Source organism: Periophthalmus magnuspinnatus, chromosome 15 (assembly GCF_009829125.3).
Source record: "Periophthalmus magnuspinnatus isolate fPerMag1 chromosome 15, fPerMag1.2.pri, whole genome shotgun sequence".
In the NCBI taxonomy this organism is placed as follows: Eukaryota; Metazoa; Chordata; class Actinopteri; order Gobiiformes; family Gobiidae; genus Periophthalmus; species Periophthalmus magnuspinnatus.
Genome location: NC_047140.1, coordinates 3,249,254 through 3,262,414, shown reverse-complemented (window position 1 = coordinate 3,262,414; position 13,161 = coordinate 3,249,254). Strand labels below are relative to the sequence as shown.

Genomic DNA, 13,161 nt, shown 5'->3' with positions numbered 1-13,161 from the left:
TACAGTGTAGACATTGGGGCATATGGCATTACATCACTGCACCTGTTGCTACATTGACAAGTTTAAATTCCCCCTGCTTAACTCTTGGCCCAAACACTAGCTTCCTGTAGCTTTTAGCAATACAGAACTTTATAAACATTACGTCTTGGCAGAACAACAACCCCAAATTAAAGGTAAATTTGAAATGGGAGAAGAGCTTGGGGGGGTGTTTTGGCAACTGGTTTGACACCTGGTTCTTGGGAGTGAGTATATCCAGGCAAGTCCCAAAAGCTGACGTCAACATTGGATAGAAATATTGGTGATAGAAGCATTGGTGATGGCTGAGGGAGGTGCAGAGTGAATCCTCCTGTCATTGTGGGAGTGTGTACAGCTGAAAGTGTAGTGATAGTATGATGAGTGTGCTCCTTACTGTACATACCATGGTAGGATGGCTGGAAATGGGGGATTTCTACAGTCTATTTTGTTGAAAGTTTTGTACTGCAGCGGTTTCAGATGGTGTTTGAGCTCAGCCAACTCATTTTAATGTGACTAAATAGAACAATTTTTTCCTGACAATGTTTTGGCATTGAGTTGAATTGTGATTTTTGTTGATGTGACCACTGAATGAAATTTATTTTAGGCACTGTCTGACATGCTGGCAGATAGCAAGAGGCTGTAAACAGAGACAAACAAACAAATAGGCAATAATACTGTAATTTATCCTAATCTATTGGTATAGAACTTGGGTGATTGCAGTGATTGTTATGTAACTGTCTTGATGCCCTGTCACAAACATCACTATTTATTTGTGTTCTGGTCCCAAACTCAAATAAATCACCCAAAGTACTGACTTGTGACAGATGTAACAACAGGTTTTCAGTAATATTAAACAAGCTCTCTGCATTCAAACTTGAAGAACATCAAAATTATTATACCAGGACTAGACCAGGACTAGACCAGGACTAGACCAGGACTAGACCAGGACTAGACCAGGACTAGACCAGGACTAGACCAGGACTAGACCAGGACTAGACTAGGACTAGACTAGGACTAGACTAGGACTAGACTAGGACTAGACCAGGACTAGACCAGGACTAGACCAGGACTAGACCAGGACTAGACCAGGACTAGACCAGGACTAGACCAGGACTAGACCAGGACTAGACCAGGACTAGAACAGGACTAGAACAGGACTAGACCAGGACTAGACCAGGACTAGACTAGGACTAGATAGGGACCAGTCTACATCAGGACTAAAGTGGGCTTAAATCAAGTCTGAATGCACCTTCAGTCTACATAACATGACCCACTACTTGAAAAAATACAGCTCTACAAAACACAAAACCCATATCATACTTTTGACCCCAAATCCTGCTTTGCTAAACTTGTCTGTATTTTTGCCCATTGAAGCAGATTTGGTTAACCAAGTCTGTTTTTACACTCAGCATTTTGCTTCACCCTTTAAACACAATAGTGATGGCAGACTTCTTCAACACTAACCGCTCCTTGTTGGCTATCCATACAGTAGGATGGAGGGGAGGAGATGCCCAAAGCCTGTGAGAAAAGACATTTTAGCCTAGACTACAACCACAAGAAGAGAACCCCAACCAACCTCATAGTCGAGACGTTTTACAAACAACTCTAGCTCTAGGCCGAGACACAGTGGGTCCAATTCCATTCTGTTTGTCCACCTGGTGATTTTTGGCTCTATCCGATATTCTCTGCTTTCTTTCGGAGTATAGCTCAACGCTTAGGGCCTGTTCAGTGGAGCACATCTGGAACAAGGCAAATCCAAGTGAAGGTGGAGCTATGCATGTGGATTTGAGCGAGGGTGTGCTATTCTGTTCAAAATTGTGCTGTGATTTATGTCAGAAGGAAACTAGAATTGTTTGGCTTTCAAATAGACACATGTTTTATTATAAAAATGATTCTAGTGCCGCATATCTTACAATACCTGCCAGTATCTCAGTGAGAGAGTTGGAATTTATTGGTTTAATCCTCTCTATCATCTTTGCATACAGTTGTGTCCTTTGGCAAGGCATTTTGAATGTGTTATGGCTTGTCTCATGGGGTTGTTATTGCTTTGCCTGGATTGTTTCACAGTATGGCAATAAACTCTTATCTCCAAGTGACGCCAACAGACCAAGTTCCAGGCCAGATCTGTGGAGATGTCGCCCTGCTCCCATTAAATTTAGATTTTAGTATTATTTTTTAGCAATAAAAATGCATTCTTTGGAACATTACAGACAAAGCAATAATATCTCAAGCAAGTGGTTGAACCCCTCCAGAAAAGTTACATGGTGCACCTTTTAAGAGCCTCCAAATACTAGTCACTTTCTCCAAGTACTTTCACAATTCCTTTTATTTGCCAATTAAATGAACAGTTTAGTTTGCTCACTTGTGAACATGAATAGGAAAGGCTTTGACGACATCACCAGCAGAAGACTAATACATTACAAATCGTTCACAGTTGGAAAGCGATGTCACGCTGACCAGAATCACTTGTTAATTTATAGCCTCTAATTTCCTCTTTAAACAGTATCACATAGTGCCCCGGATGTGTCCTTGCCTTGATAGATGTCACATGGAGAAGGCTAATTTATTCTTTCACTGATTGTTGGACTAAATCCTGCTTTTGAGTCTTCTTGGTGGAGATGACGTCTGCTTGTCTGACACGCTGCAGATCAAAGTGGCTGGGTGCTCACACCACAGAGGCACTGTTCTGTGTGGGGCTAATTACAGCCTGTGTTACACGGGGCACGTCTGCTGTGCACGTCTGCAGTGCACGTCTGCAGTGCACGTCTGCAGTGCACGTCTGCTGTGCACGTCTGCTGTGCACGTCTGCTGGTCTCCTCTTATCTCCTGTCACTTAAAACAGGCTCTGATAAACGTAATTGATGGAAGATGTTTAAGTGCTTATAAAAGCAAACGGTTAAATGACAAAGATGATTTAATAGTATAAGATCTTGTTATATCTTTGAAATATACTTTTAACATATATTACATGTTTTATATCAGATGTCTTCCAATTGCCTATGACATGGTGTATACCGGTACTTTTCAAAAGAAATTGTACATGCCAGTTTTTTTGCTTGATTTTTCTTAAACCAAAGCTGCAGGATGTTTTCAAACCCTGTTATCCTCTTATCTGAATCATTTAAATAATTTAATAATAAAGTGTAATCATTATAATATAGATTTTAGAATTTAATTAGTACAAATTTCCATACACAGAATTGAAAGCACCTCTTTACAAACATGGTTCTATGTGTGTAGTCTGGTTTAGGTAACTCCTAGTCCTAAACTTTGCATACTATTTTCTTCAGATGATTGTTGATGACCTGTTTATAGCTTATGTACAAATACTGAATTTTTTTTTTTTTTTTTTTTCAGATGCGAATCCTGGACAAATTCCCAATTGAAGGAGGGCAGAAGGATCCAAAGAAGAGGATTATTCCCTTTCTACCAGGTAATAAATCTTTTCCCTTTTCCCTCCCATGTTTTACAGGGTGCTTGTATGATTTTAGAGACTCAACACACCAGTGCTGAAATTCTGTAACTCCTACATACTCCACAACATGGCCCACCACATTACATTATGTTATTAAGTGCTATACTCTTCCCAGAGCAAATGAGTTAGTGGTCTGCTGAAGCACTGGGGGTACAGGAGAGGGATCTGTCTAATCTGATAACGCTGCTGTGGTCTGCTGCAGCTGAGAACAGATCCTTTGTTAGATCAGCTTTACTGCTCACGGCTGGCAGCTGATGTCTCTGGATCCATGTTTAAGCCCACCTCTAGGATAGACCTCTAGGCTTATCTATATCAGGCATTTATAATGTGACAAGTGATAAAGTAGCTGCTAAAAGTTTCAGCTTGAGAATACAATTACTTCAAGTAGGCTCCTGATGACAGACTTTGTGGTAAAATAGAACTACATGACCACTTTATTATAAGGCAATATAGGTTAAAAGGCACATATTATGCAAAATTGACTTTTTTGAGCTTTTAACTGTTATTTTGTTTTCCTCCATCAAAAGCATACCAGCTTATGTTATAAATCCATTAACTGATACTTACACAATGCTCTGTTCACATTTTGCTTGGATTGTTGTGTCACTGTAAAAGCTCTGAACTTCTCCTGCACAATTCTTAAACCATCACCGTATACTGTTGTCAAACTGTATTCACAATAAAAACATAGCTCTGTTAGCATAGAATTCATATGGCATAAAAAATGTGTCATTATTCATTCCCGTTACTGACAGCAGAGGGCGCTTCAACACCTGAATACCTTATTAAAAATGGCAGCGTAGACATTATTTTAAGATAGAAAATGTGAAATGCTGATTAAAAGCATAACAAATCATTTTAATATTTGATATCATACAAACTCCAAATTGGTAAATGCTGGAAATAGTTTGCTTTGTGGTTTAATAGTACGACTAACATTCAAATTTGTGTATTTTTTTATGAGTTGTGTCTTTGTATCTCACTTTTTGTTTATGTTTTTCAGGCAAAGTATTATTTCGGCGCAGTCACATAAGAGATGTTGCGGTGCGAAGACTCAAGCACCTGGATAACTATTGCAAGGTACCAGAAAAAAGGATGGATTTTATATTTTTTTGGCAAATTTACTCATAATCTACCCAATCCAATACAAATACACAAAAAACACTGAAATACAATAAGAAGACAACAGACAGACAGAAACAAGGACTATATATAAAAATACTATGTTAAAATATGCACCACATATTGTAAATAGCTAAAAATATTTTGAAGTTTGAACTGAAATGACCACACTACACTTTATCCACTCTACTGATAGAATTGACCATAGAAAATATAAAGCAGGCCTCAGCATTTATCAGCCCCTCCAGCCTGGACAGGAAGCTCACCGCTCTATCTGCATGGGTCACTTCCTGTCACCAATGTAAATAGCCTGAGAAGGAAGTTTTGAGAAAAGGGCCACGCAGTAATGTTTCAGAATGTAAAAGTCCAAGAGTGAATCAGCAAAGTGTAAATTGCCGGTTTGTACATATAATAAAAAGGCACTGGCCTGTACCCCATCATTACATTGCGTATTATATGTTTTTAGATAAACAACAAAACCAACAGCTGTCTTTCCAACTTGCTTCTCCCACATTGTATACACAGAATGACCATATTCCCTATGTTTAGTTCACGTATCAAACATGAAACTATTTTTAAATGCAAAAATGGTATGTTTATTTTATTGATACCAGCAACACATTTCTGTAAGACAAAAAATCACTTTCTTTGTGTGAGATTCATTTAACACTAATTATGATCCTGTATTATTACATTGTTTTTTCGGTGTTGAATTATTGTCTATTATTATTATTATTATTATTATTATTATTTATTATTCGCACACAGCAGCATCAGTTGTAAATATGCAATATAAATACATAGAACATTGACACTGTTTTGTGTTAAGACGTATTGCTGTCATCGAACAAATTTATTTTTTAGATTTATTTCATAATATAATGGTGTTTTATTTTAAATTTGCAATCTGTTCGTTTGAGTTTTTAAATAATTCAAGTATTTATTATTTTCATATTAAATAAATTAAACAAAATCATACTTAACTTAATTTACAAAAGCCTGAGCTGTTTTTAACACAGAAACACTCACATTTAGACGTTTTCAGACATGAACTAACAAAAGCTGTTGCATTACTCAGCCACCACACACAGCATTGGCCATCATTCTCTCATTTCATAATCTATGTAGAATATCATGAAATCCAATCTTATTTATGTTTTTACTCATAACTTAAGACTTGGTTTAGTCATAGACACATTTAGCAGCTGTGTCCTGCCGTACCAGCCTGTTGTGTTTTCCTCACAGTGGGCTCTACACAGTCTTCCTTCCCCTCCACGCCCTTCGCATCTCCTGCTTCGGTCTTCCCATTTGACTGACCAAGTGACTGCACAAAGACTAAGTGTTATCCAGACTGGTTACTCACAGCCCAGTATGAAGTAGTGACCTTTCCTCATGACGTGCATACTAACGTCCTTTCCCCTCTTTTTGTTCCCACAGGCTCTGCTCAAACTCCCATCACAAATTTCCCAAAGTGAAGAGGTGCTGACTTTCTTCGAGACCAAAGCTGAGGACCTCAACCCTCCTGTAGAGTAAGTAAAGTTTATTGCATCATAAAGTGTCACTGAAACTATATTTAATACAATAAAGAATATAATTATGTGACTATGAATTTCAATACTGGAGGTGGTTGATCCAAAAAGGGGGAAACTGGAAAATTCTAATGGCCAACTTTGGATGAACAATACTTCTTTTTGTTCTTATGAAAGGGATTTCTAGGCCAGTAGGAAAGAATGCAGCATGCTGGGCTTTTTGAAATGAGCCAATTGTCTCAAATTAACAGACATTTTAGTTTCAGATAGATTTAATGTCTGGCAGGTTTGCTTTGTGTAATCAAAACGAACGTCACGGAAATCTTATATATCACTCTCAAGTTGTTTTCAGAGTTAAAATTAAGTGCAACCAGACCAAGAAAATATATTATTCTGCTATTAAACTGTGTATGTGGTGTTTTAATAGCATTATCTGCTGTTCCTAGTCATTTTTGGCAATTGTAGTGCAAATTAGGTTAAATGGCAGGTTTATAGTCAGAATCTAAGTGCGTGCTGCCTCCAGTGCCCTCTGCAATGTCCAGTAGTTGGTGACAACACAAGAGACTGCCCTGATTACAGCCAGGTGTTTCTTATTACAAACACCTGGATTCAGGGGTGGAGTTTGAAGTGTGAAGTGTAGATACTAGATCAAGCACAAAGGTCCTTATACCACCAGACCCCGCCCCCCTCTCTTTTCTTTACTCCACAGGTGCTGCCCAGTTTATCAGCTCTATTTGAAATGTGGTTGTGTGCAGAGTTTTTGTGTTTAGTCCCACTTAAACTATTCAAACACATCATATTCTGAATGTTGGCACTGTCTAAACTTAAGTGTTACATTATACTAGGAATTAAAAGTAACAAAGCAGTGCATATAGAGGTTTTCAATTAAACTTGGGACTGTAGCAATGTAAAATAGTTCAATAGTTCTTTTGATCCATATTTATTTGGGACACCTATTAGGCATTCAACCATTCCTTTGAGTCCCCAACTAGTATTTACTATCTGTACCTATGTTGTCATTTTAAGTCCTGCTATTGCTTTAACGCTTGAAAAAAACAAAACAATCCAAGCATGCCTAATTACAATGCAATTCAAAAACTTAAAAAAGTCAACTTCTCCAATATTAATGAATACGTTCTGTCTTAGGAGGGCTTGCATTGGCTTGTCCTCACACTCACACCCTTGTCAGTGCTGCTCGCCTGTCCTCCTCTGCAGACTCTCTCACAGTATGATTGATGGATTTTCCCGGAGAGGCAGTGCGTTTTTATTAATAACGATTTGAGCAAAGCAACACCTGATCCCAGAACTAATGCGCGGGGGCTCAGTGCTGTCATAAGAGGACGCAGTAGTTCAAGTGGCTGGGCAGGGCAGGGTCAGACCGGTCGTTTGTCACACACTTCAAAGTCTGAGTGCATGGGAGGGACTGACAATGGCCCTCCTCAATGAAACTTAGTGTTGAAGTGTATTCAGTTGTATGTAGCTGTATCAATATGAAAGGAACTGTTTGTAAGATTGACCTAAATGTGTCCCCAGATATGTGGTAGACAGTTTCAAATCAAACATAGCTTTTACTCATAACAAGTATATAATGACACTTAATTCTTGTTTTCGTCTGTTATAATTTGGTGTTTTGGTTCTCAAGATTATCTCTCAAGATGATTTTTTAAAAACTGTAAAAGTGCAGGCTGTATGAGTGCAGACTAGGCTACATACAGCTATACAACTGTACAATGGGGCTAAATTACCAGTGTCTTGCCCAAGGACACAACAGCCCACCAAGCACTGCCCAGTCCTATCTTCTAAGCTATAGTTACTGCGGTCCAAGTTGTTCTGTAAAGTCTTTGATTAATGACTTGGGATATACATTTTTCCCTATGTTTCAGCAAAAAGACAAATGTATTAGTACTAAAAGCAACACAATTAAGTTCAATATGGGAGGATCTGATGTTATCTAATAAAATTATACCTAATATGAAAAATAATGTTGACTAGATTTTATAGAAGCAGTTTATTGCATTGAAATTAGAGGAGAGACAAGACGAAAAAGTCATGCTAGTGTGGTACTATAGGTACTACAAATACGTGTTCAGCCACTTGTACTGGTACTTGCATGTTGGAAAAAAAAAACAAAAACATGACTTTCTGACCACTTTAATAGTCATGTAGGTGAACTAGTCTCCAGGTGTAATTTATGTGTCTGTGGCAAAAGTGAGTAACCCTGTAATCAGGTTTGACTCATGAGCTCGATTGAGACATTATGCAACAACAGTACGTTTAGTTTTACTCACGAGTGCAAATTATCAAATTCTATTTAAAGGTGCGCAAGATGTGTGACTTGGTCGGGCGTCCTCTGCATATCATTATGAGGATAGATGGGTTTACTGTGGAACATTCAAATCAATAACATCTTCAAGGAGACAAGCAGCAGATAACACATTTCTACTAGAAAAAGTTAGAAAGTTCACCTTTTAATTTGAAAAAAATATACAATTTTAATTTAGCAGGTCAATAACTAACTGTAAACTGGCATAGCATCTACCTTTTAGTGAAGATTTTGAAACCTGTTACCTCACCCAATACAAAGTTACACATAAATACAACAGAAATAACTTTCTACCTAAAGCTAAACTCAAGACAAATCTGGGATAACCTCTTGCGCAGTGTTTTTCCTTGTAGTGGCCTGGCTGTCTGGCTCTAACCCCAGCACATATACAAGCTAATCCCACTTCAAAAGCAGATCCTCCTCCAGTCTCCCAGTGCACCCACTCTGACACTGACGTCTCTGCACCGTGCCACCCAAGTGCTCACCCATAATCCTCCTCTACATGAAACAACGGGGGCTTTCAGACTGTTCTCCCCCCCCGGCCACAAAAGTACAACATGGTAGATAAAATTAACTCACATTATTGTCAGTACACTTCAGTGCTTTAGGGGAGTGAGTGCAGGCAGGTTTATGTGGTGACAGACTCCATGTAGTTTCAAAACACTTGTAACAGCAGTAGAAAGATGTATTGTCTTGTATTGAACGTGTAGGCACAGATGATTCAATACTTTTGCCATGATTTGCTGCCATCTAATGCCCAAACAACGTCAGTGCGTGGTATTTTAATATGAGATGTTGTTTCTCATTTCGTCACAAGAGGGAGCCGTGGTGGTTGACAGGATTGAGAAATACAGTTGTAGTTCAGATGTGTTGACATTTAGACAAAGGAGCTCAGAATAAAGACTGTATCTACTTGTCATTACCTTTAATATGTAGACACACAAAGAAATACTTGAGTCATGACATTATTAGTTTATGTAAATGTCTGTGTAATTCCTCCGTCGTCCAGGTCTGATTCAGAGTAAAAGCCGAAGTTAAATCTGCCAACTGGATAAAAACTAAATTAAATTTTGGCTTTTACTGTTTGTTTATGTAGTTAGGCTGTAGGGCTGTATTCTCTTTAAAATTATACAAGTAATTTGGAAAATAAGTAGTATTTTGAAGTAGTGATGGCATAGTAGTTTTAGCACTTAAACGGACAGTATATACGTTTTCGGTGCATGGTCTGCTCCTTGCCTTTCCTGTAATGTTTAAGCTTCAAACTTATGGCACCACCAGGTCAAGTTACAGGCCAGATCTGTGGAGAGAGGTGACCGAGCTCACAGTAAGAATACATGTTTTCAAGCTCTGGTTTTAACTGCAAAACACCTGCAATTGAATAAATGCAAGACAGACATGTTAAGGGATACTGTAGAACATTTCAGACAATGTAATACTGTTTCCATGGAGATATTCCCACCAGAAAAGTCACATAGTCCACCTTTAATTAGTAATAATAAGATCATTCTTTTTATTGTAGCTTTCTTTTGAGTTCTCTTCAGTTCTTCAAATCTTCAATTCTCATATATGAAATAACTCTAAACTTTGGGCATATAATGAAACAAACGACAATATTTTGGCTCCACCCACATAAAGCTTTAACTACCTTTTTGTGTACCTACCCATTACAAATCTGTACTCTGTTGTAAATACCATATTTCCATTCTCTTCATCTACTCATTAAACTCTTAAAATCAGCTGTAATCAAACGTCTCCCTGCAGGCATCAGACATTAATACACTTTTAAATAATTTATAAGTCATTATGTTTGGGGACTTTTCAAAACAATGTGATATGCTTCAGTTGTTGAATTGCAGATTAATACCGGCCCCATTTGAATAATTGCATTCACCTTTTGAAGTCTGACAGAAAAATCAAACATGCCGAATATGTACCCATTATGAACAAAGACATTTTAGAAGAAATTAAAATGAATACCAAATCATGAAGATAATGATAACGTTTGATAATAAATTAGCCTTGTGTCGAGCGGGACCTGGGTGCAAAGAAATAGCAAGAAAGACAAATTCCTAATTGTGATAAACTTTAGAATTCAAATTATTTCTGATAAATAGTACTGTCATTTAGTCAAATTTTGAGAATTGGGTCACCGTGTTTCCCAGAAGTGACTTGCCTTAGAAATAATCAATTGCCTTTTTTATGGAAGATAATTTGTTTCATCAGATTTTGAATCTTCAAAGCAACTGAATTTCTCACTTTGAATTTTTAAATGAAAAATTGTGTTTCAATTATTTTCATTCTGGCTGATTTTTAAGTATATTTTCAAAAATGTAAAGTTTTAAATATTCAGAACAAACACATTCAAACCTTCAATTTCAGCGTCTAAAATTCACAGTGAATAAAATGTGCTGCAAAGATGCCAAGGCGTGAGCAATCAATAGTGTGTGACTGAGGAGGCTGTTTCCTATTGGCTGTTCTTTTCTGTGGGCGGGACTTATAGTTAGGGAATCAAAGAGATGAGGTTTTGATTAAGGCAAGTCTAACCAATCAGCATTTCCTGGTTGTTAATCAGTCAAATTCAGAATAAAAACAGTTCAAACAAATTCTCCATACTTTTTTCTCCTAATATTATCTGTGTTCTTACTCTGTCATCCTGACTGTTCGAACCAAGATTTATAATTCCCAAGATACCCTCAGTTCCCCCCAATAGGACTTTTTGTATTTGCTGTTCATAAATAATTAACACTGTATTGAGTTGCATAAAATATTTGTGTCCTGAGGCCCAGAGCAGCAGCCAAGGACAAAGGAAGAAATATAATATGGACTTAACCTTATATAGCTCATTACCTCATACTTTACCCCCATGTTAACCTTTATTTATGAACTATGCATAGACTTAATTATGGAAATATATTAGTAGGATTATATAGTTAGCAATTTAACCTCCTGACCCCATTTAAAAGGGGCTATAGGTTATGTAGCAGCAATAAACTTTTTATTGATCCTGCAATATCTCTTTGACAAAATGATTACTTCATTAATTATGGAGCTAAATGTTCTTCCATGACATTTAATGACTATAAAAATCCATGCAGCGATTCTTGTCTTTGCCAATAATTGTGTTGTCTCGATAGTATAATTGAATAAAAAAAAAATCTTGTATCATGAAGAAGAGTTGATAGTTAAACAAAATAAAAATCAAACATTAGGCCAGAGTAGTAGGTTTCACTTTTTACCAACAAATAATGTATTTGTTTAGCTCTTTAGATCAAAAGATGATTAAATATATTATATATAATGATATCATTTTATTTGTTGCCATCACCCACTGCATGATGTCATCTGGTGGTAACCGAGGGAGTCCTTTTCCATCTTTTTGAAGAGCATGCAAAAACAGGCCTGAAGCGGTTTTATATGTCATCCATGCATGTTTGAGTAATCTTAGCCTAATTTAAACTGATTCACCCCTGAGTGAACCCGCAGCTGAAGTCATACATCCTTTTTTATTTTCATTAAATTTAAGGTGTCTTAAAGTGGCTGCCAAAGCCATTTACCCATGAGCTAGAAGATGTCAGCTTGAATGTAGATTAGCAATGCAAGATAAGTTCAACGTCTTGGTGAAAATCGATGCCATTTTGAGTGTGTCTTGTTTAATAACTCTCCATTGTTTCTTGAAGAAGACATATTGTGCTCCAGCCTGCTATATATCTACGACACCTGTGGATGTCATAATTTGCACATTTTAAATTGCAATATTCATCTAAAATGACTAAAAAGAAACCAGTCAGTTGACTTGTATGTTAGAAAACTGCAGTGCCCGATAGGAGCAGACGCTGCCCGATGGGGGCAGACTCTGCCATAAATGTCATTACAACAAACAGCCGTGAAGTTATTGGCACCTCCGATATAGCTTCACTTCATTCTAGTGAGCAGCAGATTTTTTTTCATTTGTACCAAAATGACTATGTGATGCTGCCGACTCCTTCGCGTATTACCAATTACCAAGAAAATAAAATTGGAGTAGGTACAGAAAGTAAGTGATTAAAGATTGCTTAAACATACAGGAATGAGAAGGGAAAACAACTATAACATGGTTAAAAGTTCTGAAAAGTCGATTTTGCATTATAGGTCTGCTTTGAATTCTATCTTGTTATATTTTTCTTCTCATGGGAAGTGATTGTGAGCAGTTTGTTGTATCAAAACCACTTGTTTCCCCTGATGTCATTATCAAATTATGCCCTGGATTAACACAAGATTTCAGCCATGCAGTCTGCAAATGTTTAATTACATTTGTGGCCTTTCAGATATCGATTTTACAATCATTTCTGTTTTCAAACCACATCATCACTGTGTCAAAATGATTTCCTTTTCAACACTGACGACCCTTTGACCCTTTGAGGTTAATCTGAGGTCAGCGTGTGAAGCAGGGGTGTCTGGGTAATGTATGCTGCAGTGCGCTGATATACTCGCAGTCTAATATCTCACACATTCCATTTGTAATAGGCCCACCTACCAAGTGCTAGGCCAAACATATGGTAATTCTCAACTCAGGCTCACGGGTTAGTCCAGAGCTTATGATGTTTAATAAAGTATTTAGCTCTTCCAGTGTTTGAACTTGTCCAACGAAGTTACTCAACTGAATACTCAGCTGAATTGCCAGTTGAAAAGTTTTGTGATAAACGCAAAGGTCTTAAACG

General features: G+C 37.5%; 1 protein-coding gene across 2 annotated transcripts in view; it reads left to right on the top strand.

Annotated features, from left to right (window-relative positions):
* LOC117382169 (SH3 and PX domain-containing protein 2A-like) overlaps window positions 1–13,161 on the top strand; it is a 64,728-nt gene that overhangs the window by 7,844 nt on the left and 43,723 nt on the right. For both annotated transcript variants that reach the window (XM_033979236.2, XM_033979235.2), the window contains exons 3-5: window positions 3,373–3,448; window positions 4,494–4,570; window positions 6,050–6,141. In XM_033979236.2, coding sequence (XP_033835127.1) covers window positions 3,373–3,448; window positions 4,494–4,570; window positions 6,050–6,141 — 245 coding nt within the window. The remainder of the gene's footprint in view (window positions 1–3,372; window positions 3,449–4,493; window positions 4,571–6,049; window positions 6,142–13,161) is intronic.